General features: G+C 34.8%; 2 protein-coding genes across 7 annotated transcripts; one reads left to right on the forward strand and one right to left on the reverse strand.

Moving 5' to 3' along the window:
* Positions 1 to 288: 288 nt before the first annotated feature.
* Positions 289 to 6597, forward strand: LOC100256306 (WRKY transcription factor 1). Of its 4 annotated transcripts, none has more exons than XM_002272371.5 (5): positions 289 to 754; positions 1598 to 2341; positions 2429 to 2594; positions 2685 to 2843; positions 5890 to 6597. In XM_002272371.5, exons 2-5 carry the CDS (start codon positions 1753 to 1755, stop codon positions 6197 to 6199), a joined length of 1224 nt encoding a protein of 407 aa, XP_002272407.1. In that variant the 5' UTR covers positions 289 to 754; positions 1598 to 1752; the 3' UTR covers positions 6200 to 6597. The 4 variants fall into 4 exon arrangements, with proteins under 4 accessions (XP_002272407.1, XP_059597282.1, XP_010657428.1 ...); XM_059741299.1 differs by having other exon boundaries at positions 414 to 754; positions 1591 to 2341; positions 2537 to 2594; XM_010659126.3 differs by having other exon boundaries at positions 414 to 754; positions 2537 to 2594.
* Positions 6598 to 6818: 221 nt separating this feature from the next.
* On the reverse strand, positions 6819 to 10230 carry LOC100261403 (scarecrow-like transcription factor PAT1). Of its 3 annotated transcripts, none has more exons than XM_002272298.4 (2): positions 10134 to 10230; positions 6819 to 8801 (listed from the first exon to the last, which is right to left on the reverse strand). In XM_002272298.4, exon 2 carries the CDS (start codon positions 8629 to 8631, stop codon positions 6994 to 6996), a length of 1638 nt encoding a protein of 545 aa, XP_002272334.1. In that variant the 5' UTR covers positions 8632 to 8801; positions 10134 to 10230; the 3' UTR covers positions 6819 to 6993. The 3 variants fall into 3 exon arrangements, with proteins under 3 accessions (XP_002272334.1, XP_010657429.1, XP_010657430.1); XM_010659127.3 differs by having other exon boundaries at positions 10130 to 10213; XM_010659128.3 differs by lacking the exon at positions 10134 to 10230 and adding an exon at positions 9886 to 10118.
* Between the last annotated feature and the right edge of the window lie 10008 nt (positions 10231 to 20238).

Raw genomic sequence — 20238 nt, forward strand, 5'->3', positions numbered from 1 at the left:
CACCAGCAACAAAATCACCTCCTCTCTAACAACCTCACTCCCCGTCAGAATCTTCCTTCATACGTGTCCCTTCCCCATTGCTTCTCCAAACCACTGACATGATTCCCTAGCAGCTAACCACAAGGCAACACGTGGCTCTTTGAGAGCCCTCCACCTGGTAAGAAAAACCTGCAGAAAAGTGAGAAAAATGAGTCCCCAAAATGGGGTCTACACATATATAAAAAATTTATTTTATTGTCACGTTTATGATGAATATTTTTTTCATGATATTTTTTTGGTACTATATTTGAAATTTTATAAGAGGCTTGTAGAGGAATATAATCAAATATCGATATCGCTCTCATCACTAAATTACGGAAATCAGCATTCCACGTACAAAATTCTAAAATAAATAATTAGTCGGAAGGGGTCGCACTTTGCCAAACCGTCCAATCACAGCCTCCCACTACGAAGCCACACGCTCCGTTCTCTGTTCCTCCCCGTACGCAACTACTTCTCCCTACTCCTCTCTTCTCCTCAACTCGATTGTGGATGAGAGACCACCGAACCGTCGCGATTCGACACGCCACCCTAAGACCACACCCGTCCAAGCCTCCCGCCCCCGCTCCGGCCACTCGTCCGGCGCCTCCGGAGTGATCTCCGGACGTGATTGCGTTTCCGAGACGGAAAATTTGGTGCTATTCTGTGTAATTGTACCTGATAGGAAGATGCTAGGGTTTATGTTTTGAGTTCCACGTTCGTTTCAAAAATGAAGGTTTGGTGTTTTTGTTGTGGTTTTTGAAAATATTTTGTTTAATTTCTATATTTTAAGTGTGGTTTGATGTAGTTGGTTTGCTACCAGTGGTATTTGATTTGGATAACTGTTTGGTTGTTGAGAAAATTGAGGAAGAGGCCAAAAATAAATAAAATTGTAAGTTATTTTAGGGCTTGAGGTGGATCTTTTAGATGTTTGACCGTTGCAAATATTTGGAATTGAAGGATAGAATCAGAAATTCAGCTGATGTGTGGTACTGGTGGAATTTGATTTGAATCAGTGTTTGGTTCCTAGGGAAACGTGAGAGAAGTTGAGAAATTTAACTCTTTGGTGGTTGGTTTTTCATTGTTTGGGATTAATTGGATTGATTTGAGTTCTCAGTGTTGATTTGTTTATTTTTAGTTCGATTTTGTACTCTGCTTATCCTTTGTTGATTAGAAAATTAAGGAGAATGGAAAAAATGTAAAAGATTTCAGAGATTTAAGTTGGATCAGAAAGTGGAAAGGTTCTAATTATTTATTGACTTACAAGTACTTGAAATTGAATGATAGGGTCAGGAATTTTCCTCAGGTATTCATGTTAGTTCCTAGTTGGGCAAGCCTCGAACGATTTAATAATTCTAATTTATTTGTTGGATTCATAATTGTAGAATGAGAAAATCTACACTTCTTTCACGAAGATGCAGTGATTGTCTCTCTCTCAACTATATTATTGATTTTCTCCAGCCGTTCCTCTTTTTAGATCAACTCTTGGGTATTACGTAATTTCAATGCTGGCTAACTTGCAAATCCTGAATTTTGAGCTATATTCCTAATGTCATCTATCTTTTAAACAAGTCTGCAGGTTCCAACAACCAGTGATTTTGGAACACTTGTGCAAGTCCAAGATCAATTCGAGTGGCAATCATTTACATATGACTTAAGTTAAAAATTAAAAAGATAATGGTGCTCTGAGATTAACTGAACTTAACTGTCACTGCTTCAAGTCCTCAAATTCACATGGGTACTTCAATGGAAGGTGTTCAAGATGATGTTGCTTCTGATAAATTGCAGCAGAGGCAGAGCCTCAATGCAGGGGTTAATGCATCTCAATCTGTTCAAGAAGTGACTGATCCTATAATACCTGAGAAAGCATCAGAAGCGGAATTGAATCCATCTTTTGCTGCTTCAAGTTCACAAGTTGACATGGGTACTTCAGGGGAAGGTGCGGCAGATGATGTTGATTCTAATAAATTGCAGCAGAGACAAATTCCTGATACAGGGGTCCATGCATCACAATCTCATCAAGAAGCAATCATGCCCTCCATCATACCTGAGAAGGCATCAGAAGATGGATACAACTGGCGAAAGTATGGGCAAAAGCATGTTAAAGGAAATGAGTTTATTCGTAGCTATTACAGATGTACACATCCTAACTGCCAAGTGAAAAAGCAACTGGAACGCTCCCATGATGGGCAAATAACTGATATTATTTATTTTGGTAAGCATGATCACCCTAAACTTCAAGTTGATCTTCCGTTGGCTGTTGGCCTTGTTGTCCCTGTCCAAGAAGAAAGACCAAAGGAGCCATCATCAACTGTCGTGGAAGGTAAGAAACTTACATCAATAATCTCTAGTTTTGCCCATGACCTATAAACTGCTTGATTTATTTGGTAATTTTCTCATTTTTTTGAAGAAAAATCTTTGGATGGGGATGGCCAGACATCTTGTCAAATTGAGCCAGTGGATGCCCCCCAACCTGCTATTGCAGTCAGTGATGATTGTGTGGATCGTGCTCTTGCAGTATGGAGCAGGACAAGAGATGAGACTGATAATGATGATGATCCTGACTCAAAAAGACAGTATGTTGCATCAGAACTTGTATAATTTTCTGCATACTTGTACATCCATGAGATAACCTTTGTCTGATAGTGAAAATATATGTTATACAGGAAGAAAGACATTAATAATGTCGATGCCACTCCGACCGATAAGCCAAGTGGTGAACCGCGCATTGTTGTTCAGACTGTGAGTGAGGTAGATATTGTGAATGATGGGTACCGCTGGCGGAAATATGGTCAGAAATTAGTGAAAGGCAATACAAATCCAAGGTATGTGACAAATTTTCATTCACAGTTACAAACACTTTCCTTGAATTTTGGCTTATTCCTGAATTGCATGTTTGCTCAAAGGTAATACGTTTATGGAAATGCGAGAATCATTCTGTCTAGCTTGTGGCTGCATTCATTCTGCTTTTATAAGCAATGTAAAGGTTACTGCCCAGTTCTTGCCAAACTTTTCTCAACAAGAAAAGAGGATAAGGAAACCTTTCTGCTTTTATAAGCTATGTGGATCAAAATCCTCAAAGAGTGTCTTGTTGGTGTGGCCTTGGTTTACTCATTTCTCTTAGGGCAATATTGGAGTCAACTTTGTGTATGACACTATAAGCTGCTGGTGGGTCTCAGAGATCGTTGCTAATGAAACGGTTGCCATGATTGAATGGAACCTCGTTGAGAATACCATTAGCGTATTGTATGTTCAAGAACAAATTTGACTAGAAGTACTCCCTAAAGCCCTTTTTTTTTTTTTTTTTTGTGACAACTACCCCGATTCCCTTTGTATAATTTTCAATTTCCACTAGGATCCATATACCTCTTAGAAGGAGGAGAGATCCAAAATATCAGCAGTTCTTGGTCTTGGACTGAGATACTACGACCATGTTTAGATTGGCCTTTTGGAAGCCAAAATATATATATATATATATATATATATATTTTTTAAGCCTATTATGAGCTTATGTTTTTGGTTAGTTTTCTTAAAGGAGCGCCTAGCTTAAAACAAGTATAACTAGTAAGGACCATGTTGCTTAGTGGAAATTTTTTTTGGCTTAGGCAGAAGTTATTTGATATTTAATGAAACTTTCATGGTGCCAAGATTTTCCCTTTGAAATCCTGGTTTTGGTTTCAACTTCTAACTAAATCTAAAAGAGAGAAATTATCTCAAAAGAGGCCTATATAGATTAACTTGCAGAGTGTGAACTTGGTTGCCATCGACTTGGTATGGGAGATAGTGGTCGGCATGAGCAGCAGCATTGGATTCTATAGTGGGGTGGCAGTAACCATTTAGCCATGTTGGTGTTTGCCACCTGAACTCTCACGGGCCTTTTTCAAGGACCCTGGGCATGTCAAGTTTGGCAATACATCAAAGCGAGGTTCTACCAAAAACAAAAACAATAAAAAAAGTTGACTCCTTAGAGACGGAACTAGTGGCCTTCCTGCTGATGATGGAAGCTTTTTTGACAGTTTACACAGACTGAGCAATCAGTCCTGTAATTACTGTTTTATGGTTGTCTCAAACTTTCGCTTCATCAAAGACATCCTTAACCTTTGTAGGCTGATAATAGCCTCGTTGAAGATGGTGATATGAGGTCTCCAACATGTATGCTTATACACATGGGTTAGTTTTGCATTGTCTCTTGTTTCATGATACTCTGTGCCAAAATACTCCTAGAGGCCTTCTATCATAGAGATAGCTGCAAAATGCCAAAAATAGTGTTAGAGCCCTCTTTGTGTAAGGCTACCTAGGTGTCCCTTCAAGTGATTCATGATGGCCGCCCTCTAGTAAGAGGGCTCAGCTTTAGATCCATGGAGGTAGGCGTCAGTGGCTGCTTCTTCACTTGTATATTGAGATACTCACCCTGCACCATTGACCTTAGAGGCATTGGTGTGCCAATTGCTCATGCATATCAAGGGCTCAAACTACACCATTTCAAAATATGTTAGGACTTCCTTCATAATTGTGCGTTGTGGAGCTACGAAGATCTATCTTACCACAAACTTCCTCATTATTTATCGTCTTACTAGCCTAGAGTCATTAAGGATACATAAACACAACATGCCAAGTTGGAGAGCTATGAGAAGACAAATGATAGGAGCCTCTTACTTGGTCTCATTGTTAGAGCATTGGAAAACCAACTTAAAAGTCATGGAGATAGTAGAGCCATCCAAGGTAGTGAACACGACCTCAGGTGTCAAACCGTCACACTATATTTGAGGAGTTGAGTCCTTGAATCTAGGCCACCTTTCAGGGTTGGTAAGGGGTTAACCTTTTCCAACCAATGAGAGAGCCCTTCCCTCCGTCAGGCGTGGAGAGAAAGGGTAACACCTCAGTGGCGAATATCATCCCATGTTGAGGTGATAGCCAAAACTTCATCTTGCGCCAAGTGAGCATCCATAATACATGGACATCTGAGAGACATTCTTCAAGCACATACCCAATGGTTAGGCACCTGTGCAAAGTATTGTTTTCATCCTAGCATAGTGGTAGACATGATATACTGGTGTAGAGCCTGCTATACTGATGTAAGTCATGTGGAGGCACGAAAATTGAAGATTATTTGATATCTATAATGCTGGGCCACTAGCCATGTTGTGTCATATAGGAATACATGGTACCAGTGGATAGGTCAGTTTTTGCTGGAAATTGGACATCAACAACGAAATGTGCCAATATTTCTTCAATATGTAGTTGAGTTTATCAAAGGGTTGTGTTGTATGCCACCTACTACCTGCACTGAATTATCAAATATTCAAAGCTCCATCTGATCAATACTTTCTATAATTACAGCTTGTAAACTTAATCAAATCAAGTTGATTTCATATTTGAATAGGTCTGTTGCAATTTACCTCTTCAATGCCATGAGCAATATTACGAGGCCAGATGACTCAAGTTTAAATTATTCTCACTGACTTAAGAAAATAAGATGTGATTGTGTGGGCATGCTTTCTTCTTTCCCTCAATCTCAATGTCATGAGCTATATTACAGTGGTAAGATGACTCACGTTTAAACTATTCTCACTGACCTGAAGTTTGGAACATAGGAAAATTTTAAAGATAATAAGACATAATTGTGTGGGCTTCTTTTCCTTTGATTTTTGGCTTATTTATCACACACACATGTATATATGTAGTTGCATGAACGAGAGGCAACTCTTTATGTTTTGCAGAGCATTTCTTTTGCGCACAGATTGCTATTGATGCATATAACTCCATATGTATTGTGTTTGAAATTTACCATCTGTATGCATTAGGATAGATCAGTATACAACTTGGAGCCCAACTATATGGTGATCTTACCTCTACTCTCATCTTCTGTAGGAGTTATTACAGGTGCTCAAATGCAGGATGTCCAGTAAAAAAGCATGTGGAGAGGGCATCTCATGATCCAAAAATGGTTATAACCACATATGAAGGACAACACGACCATGATATGCCTCCAGCAAGGACAGTTACCCATAATTCAGCAGGACCCAATACCACTACAACAGATGTGAATGACGAATCAAGAGCTAAATCAGAACAAAGCGACAATGTTGGCCTTGCAATAGTGCCCTATATATGTTTGGGGCCTGAGAATAATAAATCAAACGATCAACAAACTCCAAGTGCAGAACCTGTCCAGACCTAAACTCTTGTTTTCAGTAGCAATAAGTTACTTAGGATCTCGATTAGATTGTGTGTGCGCATTGGAGGGTATCTTCTCTTTTCCCTTCTCATTTTTTGGGGGTGGGATTACTTGTGATCGGTTATATAGACTGTAAGACTTACCACCAGGTGTGTAAAATTAGTCCAATAGGCATGAGATGTATCATGTAGATGTTCTCATAAGTATCCAATGTTCCTGATAGCTGTTCATGCTGTCTCTTATTGACTTCATTCCTGCATTTGCCTTCTTCCATGTCCAGACAGTGCTTTGCTCATAATCCTTGATAGGTACAACACTTGGTATTGAAAAATACTAAATTAGTTCATACCTGTTTGTCATATTCTATTATCAATGTCAACCTGAGAACCATTTGGATGGTAGCTATTCTGGGAAAATTCTTATCTGTTTGAGCAAATTTTCTATTGTAACCCTCAAATTTTAGTTGGTTTTTGTACCGTGTTTGTTAGAAGAAGGTTGTGTTTGATGCTTTCTGGTTAGATTTCAGACAGATTGACATTGTTCATACGCAAATCGGTAGAAATCATCCATGTCAACTAAAGAAATCCCCAAGACTGGAGAAGCTTGGAGCAGTTGAAAATGGTTTGGAAGAAGGAAAAACAGTTAATCTGGATTACGAAAGAGTACAGAATGGACAGCTGAAGGACCCCCATTTTTATAAACTACAAGCCGCTAACAGAGAAGAAACAAAAAGAATCCCAGTTATACCTCTCCTTGCCTCCCCAGATTCTAAGACTAGTATACCGTTACCAGGGTTTCTACTTCCACGCACACGACGCAACCAAATCTCTGTCCATCCAGCCAAGATAGAGCGCTCCTTCCCTCTCCTCGAGCCTATACTTGTCACTGTAGTTTTCTAGAAGTCTTTTAATGGTGGCGTTCACCAGGGAGCTTAATGGGTATGGAGTAAACCCCGCCATTGCAAACCTCAACCTCCATTTTCCGAGAAGTTCATGGCGCTCCACCCTCTCAACCCCCTCGCATGCGATTATGTTAACAACATCCCTTGCCAGGCAGTGTTGCTCGACGCTTATCCGCTTCTTATGCTCCCTTGGAAGAGTCACGTCAATTGATTCGAACATGGCTGTATAATAATTCAATGTCTCAAGGAACCTGGGGAAGAATGCAGCGGTATTTGTGTTTGATTCTTGCTCAACGAGGGTGACCACCTTGGGAGATAAGCTCTTGACCAGCCTCAGTAGCCTGTCCCGGTGATTCTGGGTGCTGACACTCTCATCCGGCATGTGATGCAGCATGAAGGCAAAATTCACCGCCAACGCTTCACCTGGTCGAGCCCCGAGATTTTCCAGCTGGACTTCACAGCCGGACATGTCTGCTGCATGGAACTCGAATGGAACTTTGACTGACTCAGCAAGCCTGGATAGCCTTTGTCCCACAATGTTGAGTCCCCCGCCACGGGCATAAGCAGATGTTGAATCGTCGATACCTGTTATGCGGATGTGGGGTGGCCCCCCAGGCCGAGCTGAAAAGGCCTGGATTAGAGTAATCCATTGGCTCCCCTGACCAATCTGGAAGTCGATAATATGAACCCTGTTTTCATCCTTCATGGCTTCTGCAATGGCACCATTCGCAGACATGTATCCGAACTTGAAGTAGGGGCAGACCTCATACAGAATGTGCATATACGAGAGAAGGTCAGCGCTGGCCGGTTCTTTGCATCTCAGAGCTTTGTAGATGGAACTCCCGGAGGAGGCCAGCCGTGCTACAAGCCCTTCCAACATGTAAGCTCCCAGCCTTTGGATCGGTTCACCAGAGACCGACACCATCTGCCGCAACTCATCCATCAGCCATTGGGCCATCAGCAGATCATTATCTGATACCGACTTTGCGCAGGCTACAAGAATCTGTTTCAAGTCCCCTCCAGAGATCATCTCCATTGTATCTCTCCAGCTATCCATCTCCAGTGAAGACTTGTTGGGGGTGAAGGTACTGTCATAGCTATTGATGATATCAGAATCAGGCCCCAGCATTACAGTCTCCAATTCTCTCAGCTTGTGCTTCAGGTCGCTTACATCATCAGTAATACAGGATGCACTCATAGGAGAGCCGTAGGTGTTGTCGGGGGAATGGTGAGGATCAGACGGATACGACTGAGAATCTTGCTGGGAGTTGGGACTTCCATTGGGGGAAAAACTAACAGTAGATGGGGAGTTGTAAATGGCATAACTGCCAGTGGCAGACGATGACTCCAGAGTACAGTAACGCTCACTGGAACCCTGAAAGGAGAAGTTGGTTCCTTGGCTGCCATCGTTGTAGCACAGCTGGTGGTCAAAACTCTGGAACTGAGGCAAGCAATGGGCCTCAGCCTCTTGCGGAGGTAGGTAATACAACCTGTTAGACATGCCTGAACTTCTATGCTGCTGAGATGCTTGCATAGCCTTCCGGTACTTGCAGCTTAAAGGGGGAATCTACTTCCCAGATTGTGATTTGTTTTCGATACTTTTCTTCATTGCAGCAGCAAAGGAAACGTTGGATTTTCCTTTGGTAAACAGCTGAACAATGGAACAAGTCCAAATGATTTCTCCTGCCAGAGAACTGGCAAAATCTGCATAGGAGATTAACAAACACATTAAGGGAATCATGTAATATGGAAAATTAGCAGCAGCATAATGTGGTTATGAATATGATAAAGATCTTCTGATTTCCTGGCCAAATCATAGTTTTCATCAAATGCAGATGGGAAGGAGAAGCTAAACAGATGGAAACTAGCCATAATATTTCTAAGAATCTCGAGACAACAACCTGAAAGAAGATCATACAGTTGCATTGATCAAGTGGTTTCATCAGAATTTGGGTGCAGGAACTGGTTGCAGACCAGCAGGCACCGAGGAATATCAGAAAATGAGGGAAAGTTGAACACTGAAAACTATGGTACACATCCATGGACACTTAATTAGGTTCCTAAAACTTGTTCATGTCTATCAAAAAAAAAACTCGTTCATGGCCTCAAACAAGATGGTTGAGACGATCAAAGGCTGGAAAACCATGTTCATTTTTCTGTGTTTTTCGGGTTTAGGATGAACTCAAAAGATGTATGAGCCCCCTCATTGACAAAATGCAACTGGGAATGGGATGCCATGACAAGAAAGTTTAGCTTCTATCCAAGCAAAATCTGAAGGGAAAAAAATCAACATTTCTTTTCTTACAAACAGTGAATCATTCTCAAGAACATGTAATTCAACAAAATTGGGCGATTCCCAACTTTCTCAGAAAGTTGCTTGAAAGATAATTAACCCATATGCCCATTTGCAGAAAATACCCATCAGATCTTTAGAACATATGACTTCATCACTAAATCACACCATTAAGAAAGATTTTCATTTTCGGTTTCTAGGGAATCTCATTCATGTTACTCAGTATAAACTTAAAAAAAAAAACACCCAAACCTCAGCCATAAAAAAGGCAGTTCTTCAATGAACGTCACATAACCGTAAGCTTCGACCCATTTTTTCATTTCTTGAATTGAAAGCCAAAAATCAAACACGCACATAAACAGTTGAAAAGCACATCGGAAATGAGAGGCATTGCGGAACAGAACTCAGATTTCAACTCCCCAATCACCAACCAAAAACTTCCAAACCACAATAATAACAACAAAAACCAAACAGAAAGAGCCAAAGGGGGGTAACCTTTCACAGATCCATCAGCAACCCATTTTCAGAAACATTGAATCATCCAAGAAAACCAAACACCCATCTCAAACTTCCCCCCCAAAAACCCAGAATTCGTACCAAATTATAATAAAAACAGAGGTCTTTCAAACGACAAAAGAGCAAAACCCATGTTCCAAACACCAACAGGAAGTGAATTCCACTGCAAGAATCAATAATTGTACAGTTTCGACATCAAATCAGTTGAGGGTTGGACAAATACCTACCTTCACTGAGGAATCTCACTCGAAACAGAGCTGAAGAGAGCGAAAGAAAACAGAGTCATTGCAGGGTAATCTGAGAGAGACAGAGTCACCCGTCTGTTATAAAAACAGATGTTTTGCTAAAAGCCCTCCAATCCTTGAATTATTACAATACTACCACTAAAATTTTATCATAAAGTTCTTTCGAGTTTAATTTAAATGACCAAAGTGCCATTAATTTATGGACCCAAACAACAAACACATCACATTAATTATTGTACAAATTTTCTATTATAATCTAAAGTTTACAATGTTAATTGAATGAGTTGGATTCTATCCACATTGGTACAACTAAGATTTTGTTTATTTATTTATTTATTTATTATTTTTTGTGGGTGATAATAGGACCTCTTAGATCAATAATTTATGGTCCAATTATTAATACTAAGTACATGGTTTATTATTTGATAATTCTTTTTTTATTTTTATTGGCCACATGCTTAAAAATACATAAATTATTGTTTGATAATCTTAGATTATTGACCCACATGATAATTTAATAGGGACTAACATTATAGCAATAAAATAATGAATTTATAAATTATTATAGTCAAAGAAAAATGATTAGTCAATTTAAGCTCATTTATCAAGTCATTTCTTTGATAATTATAGAGAATATATAATTTTTAAGATTTAATTTTTAAAATAATGGTATTAATAATGCATATTAATACAATTTGGGTCAAAACCCTAACACACCATTAAATAAATACTCTCTCTAAGACCAAAAATTTAGAATTATGATATTATGTTAAACTATATATTAATCCCAAAATTTACTCCAAGACCCTAATTTATAAATAGTGTTATTTGGGGTTGTAAAATCATAATTTTGGTATCATGTAAAGATACAAAAACATCGAAATAACTTTACATATTTAGTCGATTTAAGCTAAAGCCCTAATATCCTAGGTTTTGTTTGATAACTGTTCTTTAAAACAGTTTAAAAAAATATTTTTTTGGGAACAATTTTTTAAAATAGTTGGATAATTTATTTTATTCATTATCCATATTTGTATAACTATTGTTTAAAACAATACTCAAAGAACAAACAAAAACAATGAAAAAAATTTAAAAATATTATCTAAAAATACCATATTTTCTATTTTTAAAAATAAAAATCTGTTTTTGTTTTTTTTTTTGCTGAAAAACATAAAACTGTTTTCGAGAACGGTTACGGATCATATCTCGAGGACCCAAGTTTATGAATAATCTTCTAAACAAAGAGGTAAAACTTTGATCCCTAGATCTCAAGGCATTTAGACCTGTGACCTATAGCATGTGCATCAAGAGAATTGACCTAAACCCTAACATTTATTCTTGGCAAGAAAACAACTAGAAGCAGCCAAGAAAGAGCCCATTTTGGGCATTTTAGAGGTGAAAGGGAAAGGGCATAAAATAAATGCAGGGAGGGTGACACTTGATGACACACAACAGTTACAGCCGGGATGAAAGCAGGAGGAATTGGGATTGGCATCAGCAGATGCGTATGGATGGGAGTGGCAGAAGTGAAGTTTCGGTGAAAATGGAGGGGAAGGAGGAGGAAAAGATAAGTGAAAGAATGGAGGATGGCCCACAGAGTTTGAGCAAAGAACCTTAGAGTGAAGCCTTTCTGACGTAGGAAGTAGTGCCTTCCACTTCAGCTAACATGCATTCACTCTCCTCCCTTTCTCACCTTCCATTCCCAAATGCCCTTTGAGTATCTTCTTATTATTATATTTGCCCTACTCTTTTCTTGGACCACACTGCCCCTACTAACATTTATTCTTTCTTTCCATTTTCCTTGGGGTTGAATAGGATTAATTGATGAAGTTTTTGGGCATGTTATCGAAAAGGTACCATCAATTAAGAATGTAATACAAGTACTTCGATTTTATCTCGATTCTATTATATTATGACAAATATGTCTTATTCAATAATTTAGATTTCACTGTATATTTAATGTCCGGGCTAGCTTAACTAGCACCTCGACTAATCCCGTGGGGGTCTGAAATTAAAGATCGAGTAAACTTTTAGTGACACTGAGGGGACTCGAACTAGTGACCATTGGGGAGCAAACCCAAGACCGGACTAACTGAGCTACCCCTCAAGATTTATTTCAATATTTTATATTAAAAGTTCAATAATTAGTATTATAGTTTTTTATTATTATTTTTTATTTGATTTGCCATGAAAAATACTAAGAAAAAATAAAAATTATTTAAAAATATAAACATTTTCATATTCCTTTTATTTGCTTTTTCTTATGTTTCCCAAAAAAACAAATGAGAAACCATATAAATTAATATAGAAAATAATCAAAGACAAAACAAAGGGTATATGGGTAAATTCAGTGTTTAATAAACTACAGACAACCTTTTCTGGAAGGTGATCAGCTTCCTTCCCTTGGAATTTAATAATCCTTTTGTGGATGTTATCACCAACTGATATTCTCCTAAGATAAGTGGCTTTGGAATCGATTTGCAAAGAAGTGAGAAAAAAAAAAAGGTATCTTGTTGCTTCTTTGTCCCCTCCAAAGTGTTATATGCCCCACAAGCTTATCTTCTACCCCCCTTTCTCAATGCCCTACACTTTCCCTTTCCAAAGGAGGGTGTGTTCTTAGCTTTAGGTGATCTTGTTTCTAACTTTAGCTAAAAGGGCCTCTAATTAAAGCTTTCTACCATGTTTATAGCTTGTTTTGGTAAAATAGTTTTTATTTGCGAAGTTATTATTATTTACCGTTTTTTAAAAAATTGGTTAATGTTCGGATATAAAATGTTTTGACAATATATTATGTAAGAATAATTTATTTTCTGGAATCATTTAAGGTGGTTTTTCGTATTTTTAAAAGTGATAATTTTAAAATTTGTAAGTACTTTGATTTTGTAAAGAAAATGCTTTAAAGCTTACATGGAAGTGATTCTGCTTAAAATGTTTTAATAAGAGTATGTTTAATAGTGATTCTAAAAATGTTTCTAGTATTTTTAATACTTAAATGATAAAAACTTTTAAGTATTAAAAATATTAGAAACGTTTCTTAAAATTACTATCAAATGAGCTCTAAATCTTTAATGATTTTGTTAATCGTGCTTCCATTAGAAGTGTTGTTAAAAATAATGGTGCACCGCATATTTTAACATTAAAAAAATATTTTTATATTATTATGTAATAAAAAATACCTTGTTTAAGAATTATTTTAAATAATGTTTTAAATTTTTTAAAAACATATTATATTGAGGTACAACAATGCTACTTTTAAATCCGGGAGTAAGTCATCCAAATAATGTTTTTTAGAATAGACCCGTGAGGTATGATGTCGAATTCTATAAAAGGTTTGGTCTATCCTCGTTAATTACTAATTATCAAATGGGATAAGAAAAACGCGGAATCAAGATATTAAACATCATAAAAAATAATTTTAAATATTAGAAAATAATTTTAACCTTTTTCGAAATCACTCCCAACCACAACTTTGAATTTTATCTTTTTGAGTTGAGTCATATCGTGATAATTTGAGGTATTTATCGTAAGGTCTCACTTTTTTAAGGGCAATCCTACCATGTTGGTGCTTATTAAGGAGCAGTTGTAGGGTAAGCCTGTTTGGGAAAAAGATAAGGCATTGATGTGACATTAAGTGCTAATCTAGTTTAAGACACACTACATCAAGTGTGCAAAAAGTAAAAAGTAAAAAGTAAAAAAAAAAAAAAAAATTATAATTTACCAAAAAGCTTTTAATATTCATGTAACATCAGGAAAAATGCAACCCAAATTAAAATTATTCTAAAAATCAATAAATAAATTCCCAAAAAAACTGTTCCCAATACATTAAACATGTTTTCTAAATTTAATTTTTTTATTTCAAAAAACAAATACTGTTTTCAAACATTCCAAACAAGATCGTCACAGATGATGGTATGGAAGTTTAAGAGATGATTGAAGTGGACATATATTAAAATGGATTGACCCGAAATTTTGTCATGTTGTTTTAAAAAAACAAAAATGTTTTCTAAATTTAAAAACGTTTTCAAACATGCTAAAAGAGATTGGAACAGATGACATAAAAGTTTAGAAGATGAGGCATCACGCGTCCGAAAAGTAAATGGAGATACGTTAAGACGCGTCGAGCCTCTGATGTTCCCTAGCATGCTGAATTTGGTCATGTCATTGAAGCTTTGCTATGGCAATTCGAAGCATTAGAAGTATTTAATGATTTTAGTGGGCAGAGTTGTTTTTGGATGGAGTGACAATGTGGGTTGTGAAAGAGGGTTGTAGGGTACTTCCTGCAGTGAAAAGTGGAAGCAATAAAAGCAATAATCTGAGGGAAGTTCACGCATCACAAAAGCAAAAACACATGTGTTTAGATTTGCACGACAACACTTTAATATATATTTTATAAAAACACTTTCAAAAGCATAACTTCAATTCATGATTTTGGATCCCGAGACAAGAAAATTAAGGATGAATTTGATATTGTTTTTAAAAACTGTTTTCAAAAAATAGTTTTTAAGAATGACTCAAAACCATTACTGCATATTTATGAACAACAAAAAAAATTTCGAAGTATTTTTAATCTTTTCAATTGTTATTGATATATTTTACAAAATAATTACCTTAAAATTGTTCTAAAAAATATTATATTTTTAATCGATCACAAGTTTGTACACTGAGTTTTTTAAACTAAAAAATAGTTTTTGTTCAAAAATTGTTATAAGAGTGACTCTAAATGTATATTTGACAATATTATTAAAACATTTCTTAATTACTTTTATAAACAAAATTTCATTTAACATTTAGATATGAAAATGATTTATTTTTTTTACTTATTCTCCATAAGATATCGAAAATTGTTCATATTCTTTAGGAATGTTCTTAATTTTTTTTTTTTAAATTATACTTAGGGTCTATCTGTTTTCGAAAATAATTCTAAAAAATAGTTTTTGAAAACTATTCTTTAACACTTTATAAAACAAAAGTTGGTTTCGCAATCTGAAATATTTTTAATCTATTTTTAATGATTTTAAATATATTTGAAAAATCATTTTTATATGTAATAATTTATTTTTAATCATTCTATATATTTGTATAATTATTTTTTAAAATAATCATTAAAAAAAATAAGTGAAAATAACTTAAAGATATTACCTAAAAACATCATATTTTTTGTTTTTAAGAATAAAAAATAAAAAATAAATTTTAAATTATTAAATATTTTTTTATTTTTAAAAATAGAAAATTATTTTCGAAAACAATTGTGAAATAGTAACTTATAAACTCAAATATGAAAAATGTTTTTCTAGACTTATAATATTTTTCATAAAAATATAAATCTTTTTAAAATGAAAATTTTAAAAATAATTTTTTAAATATATATATATATATATATATATATATATATATATATATATATATATATATAATGTCAAATACAAGTTGAAAAAAAAAATTAAAAAGCTATCTCCATGAGGCAATTATTTCAACTTCAAAAAGTGGGGAAAAAGTTTAAAATAATGTTTGAAGGTACCAAGTATGATGTTAAAAAAATGGAACCCATGTCTCAGTGGGATGTTCTTGATGGGGTCCATAATAGAAACAAAGGGCATGAGAAGAGACCAAGGCATGAGATCTAAGCTCTTATGTCAAATTTTTTACAAATTTCTATGTTAGCAAATGACAAAACCAAAGCTATAATGAAACTTGACTTTCCATCCCATTGTGTCCCTGTCTTTACGCCTACCTTTGTTTAGGGTCTTGGAAAGATTTTTGACCCCAAATTTTTCGTCACCCTCACATGCCCTTTTTCTTCTCCATCTTGCCCTACCTTGTCCTCTTTCTCTATTTGAACGTTGAAAATCTATGATAAAATTTAAATCATTAAATAAATTTATTATAAAAAAGAATGAAACCAAATATAAATAAATGAGGTCAAGATTCAATAAGATGAGACAAAATATACGTAACAGTGAATAAGACAACTGTAAAGTAATGAAATTCGAGTTACACGCATGATAATATATGATTAATGGTTTTTTTGAATAGGTATCAAAAGTACAATTTAATTACATTGGGTTATCGGATTGAATGCACGTGTCTAATTATATTTAGTAACTATATAGTATCAAAGACAAAAAGAAAAAAAAAATGATTAAAAAAAGGCAATGAAACAATTTCATTTATCACAAATAAATTATTTGTATCAAATCAAGTTGATCAATTCGATTAAAACCTCGACACTCCACCAAGTTGATCAATTGGACCAAAATTTTAACATCTAGGGGTCTATATAATTTGGTTGGTTCAATTTTGGTTTTTACACACTAAGAATCAAACTATTAGGAAAAAAAGGGATGAATTTTATTTAGTTTGGTTTAACAACTACAATTGATCTAAGTCAGTTTATTTCGCTTCAATTTAGTTTGATCGTTGAATGTGAAAAATACATATTTAATTAATTATACAGATAATCATTAGGTCAATTCGATTCAATCAATTTTTGGGTGCCCTAACACTTGACTCACCAACAATTTTTTTTAAAATGTAGATATATATTGGTAAGACTCAAACTAACAAGGTATTGTAAATTAAGAGTAAAGGCCTATGGGTGTTGGTCCCATGTGATTAATTTATTTTGCATCGTCTGGCTTTTTTGATAGAAAAGTAGTAGTGCAAAGCATGAGGGGGAAGAAGATAATTTAGGCATTGAGAGCCAATCATGTCACATTAGTGGGGAGATGTTACATGGACCCCAATTTGTCTTACTTTTGGGCTAATGAAAGCCACACAAGCCACCACAATAATTTTAGGTGTACAACTTTGGACATTAAAATCAAGCAGCATGTTAGCTTATTGACACGTCAAAGAAATTGTTGAACCCAAAAAAGTAGCAACATGATGATTGTGATTGTGAAATATGGAAATGGTGGGATTAGATGAAAAAAGACACCCCCAAAAAATTGACCATACACCAAAATATACAAGCTTCAAACCTCAACTCCCACCTCCAATCATGGAGTAACCCATTAGGGTTGGGGGGAAGGCATTGGTTTTGATTTCTCAAAAATTTTTGAAATATATATATATATATATATATATATATATGGGAAGAATTTAGAAAAAAAAATGTTTAATCATACGTATTTAATTTATGAGTTATGTAATTAAGGATTATTTATCTAATAATTTAAATATATTATAAAATCGTGAAAGTCGATTATTTTAAAACAGGGAATATCTCACAAATCATAATAGATAGTTTCATAACTAATCCCTCGATTACCCTTTGAAGCTATGGACTACATTAAGAATGTTGTATTTAAATTCATGATTAAATCCATTTAAGTGGTAGTTTTATCAACATTTTACAACATTATATATACGATAAAACGTAATGATTACAAAGATTCAGTTAGTTTTTTGTATGATAAAGATAAATTTTACACCCGAATCATTATATTACAGAAAGTGTTTAAGTTTTTTTCATCAAACTTACGAAATTACCCTTTTAATACAGTTAATTTGTGAGAGAACACCACGATGTACTATTTGCCCATTTTAAAAAGTAGTTTTGTCATCTTTTTATAACTTCCACTCAATTTCGAACGAAAATTACCGTAAAACTATATTTAAGAAAATCATAACCCATCATAATCATCAAAGATTCTTTAGGGTTTTAAGCAATTTTGTTATCATAAGATGTCTCGTGTCATTCTAGATCTCACATAACACCATTATGCAAGTCCATTTTCAAAGGAGAGAAAAAAAAGAAGTCATAATCCCACGAGCACCCAAAATTAGGGTTTTGAGCAATTTTGTTATCACAAGATATCTCATGTCATTTTAGGTCTCACATAACATCATTATGTAAGTTCATTTTCAAAAGAGAGAAGCAAACAAAAAAAGAAAAAGAAAGAATAAATCATAATCCTACGAGCACCCTAAATCTTATGTGCACCCTAAATTTAAGTCTTTCTTCTTTCTCCTACGAGCACCCTAAATCTTATGTGCACCCTAAATTTAAGTCTTTCTTCTTTTTCATCTTCTTCTTTTATTTCCTTTTTTTATTTTTTTCTAATTCTTTGACTCCAAATTATACGGGAAAAAAGTCGTTTATTCTAAATGTTGTTTTCTATTAAGTTCTTTAGAAGAATTTTCGTCAAAGTCGGCAAAGACTAGCTTTGCCTTGACTTCTATTAAACATAAAAATTGAGTCTATTTTTCTTCTCCTACTATGAATAAACCAAAAGTCATTTTTGCTATTATTGACTTGACAAAGAAGGGAAACCTCCATGAATTTTCTTTCCAATACATTTAAAATCATCAAAATTATTGTAGTTATACGAGTCAAAATGAATATTTTAAATAATATGAAATTCTTTTTCTGCAGTCATTTTAGATATTTTTTATGATGAATTTTATGTTTGATAATTGTACACATTTTATTTTTTGATTAAAGTAAAAATCTACTTTTTTGAATCACATTTGAAAGAAGTGAATCATGTTTTGACATTTTATCCTAACAACTTTAAAAGTTGTATCTGATCATTACGATATATTTAAAGCCCCATTTGAAATATACTAAGGACTTAAAAAACTAACTTTAATATGAAAATTTTAAAAATATTACTTCTTATGGAAACTATATTCTAGTTATGTAGGGAACTGTGAAATCAATGTTTGGTTAATCTTGATTTTGATGATAACAAAATAAGGTTTAGAACTAATGATCATATTTCAAGTGTGATTAGGCAAGACAATTTCCAAAATGGCAATCCAAAGACAAATCAAGCCAAGGAGAAATCATGAAGAAGAAGATCACCTCAAAGAGAAGAGTTTTTCAAGACCAAAGCTTCTTAGGATCTTTTTGTAAGGTTGTTGGTGCACTAGGACTTTCATGCATTTCAATATTTATTTATGCACCAAAATCATCCAAGAGTAATATTGTTTTAAATATCTTAAGAATTGGATGATGTCATGTTTTCAACTAAAACCTTGTGTTAAATGATTTTCAAACTTGTGTTAAAAGGTTTTAAGTTGAAAAAGGTTGAGTGTTGAGCCAAAAGAATGGCTCAACCGGTTCAACAGGTCGACCGGTTGTGCTCGTCCGGTCGAGGATCGGTTGAAGGAGCCAAAAAGTTTTTCTCTCTCCCAGTGGCTTACTCTTCTCGGTCAAGGTTGAACCTCAACCTGTTGAGGTCCAGTCGAGGTCCAGTTGAGGCCCAACAGTCACTTTTCCTAACGGCTAGTCAACCGGTCGACCCCTAGCTCGACCAATCGAACCCCCAACGACTAGTATGACTTTTTTATTCTATAAAAAGGCTCCAAACTTCATTGTTTCATAAGTTAAACCTTCCCAAATCTTTCTTGATTATATTTGAGCCTTGGAAGAGTATTTTTTAGTGCACCATTATTCCAAAACTTACATATCTTTAGTGCATCATTCAATCCTAGTTTTTTTTGTATCTTTGAACCTAAAGTTCTATTACTAGGATTTTGAGAGATCATTATTTGTATATCTTTGTGAGGAATTTTCTCAAGTGAGGGGTATCACTTGAGAGGTTGTTCAAGAGAGGGATATCTCTTGAAGAATTGTAAAGGGTGCTTAGAGCCAAAAGTCCAAGAGGGTGAATTGGAACCATAATCCAATTGTAAAAAGATTGGAAGCTTGGTTGAAGCTTCAAGATAGTGGAACCCTCACTCGGTTAGGAGGTTGAGGAGAGTGGACGTAGGCAAGGAAGTGTCGAACCACTATAAACTCTCGTGTTTGCACTCTCTCTTCCCTAACTCTTTTAAATTATATGCAATTGTGTTTATTTTGTTTATTATATATTTGCATATAATTGTCTCTTATTTTTGTATGGTTTAAATTTGTGAAAAAGAGACCATCACCCTATTTACTACCCTCCTCTTTCTAACAGGAACTATTTCATATTTATTAAAAAATTTACCAAACGAAAAATATAGGATTTGTTTTGCAACTATTTTCGAGAACAATTTTGTGTTTTTCAAGAAAAAAAAAACATGTTTGACAATTAGAAGAAAACATGTGTTTTCAGATAATATATTTTAATTTTTTTTCACTTATTTTTGGATGATT

The sequence above is a fragment of the Vitis vinifera genome, chromosome 12, assembly GCF_030704535.1.
Source record: "Vitis vinifera cultivar Pinot Noir 40024 chromosome 12, ASM3070453v1".
NCBI classification, from domain to species: domain Eukaryota; kingdom Viridiplantae; phylum Streptophyta; class Magnoliopsida; order Vitales; family Vitaceae; genus Vitis; species Vitis vinifera.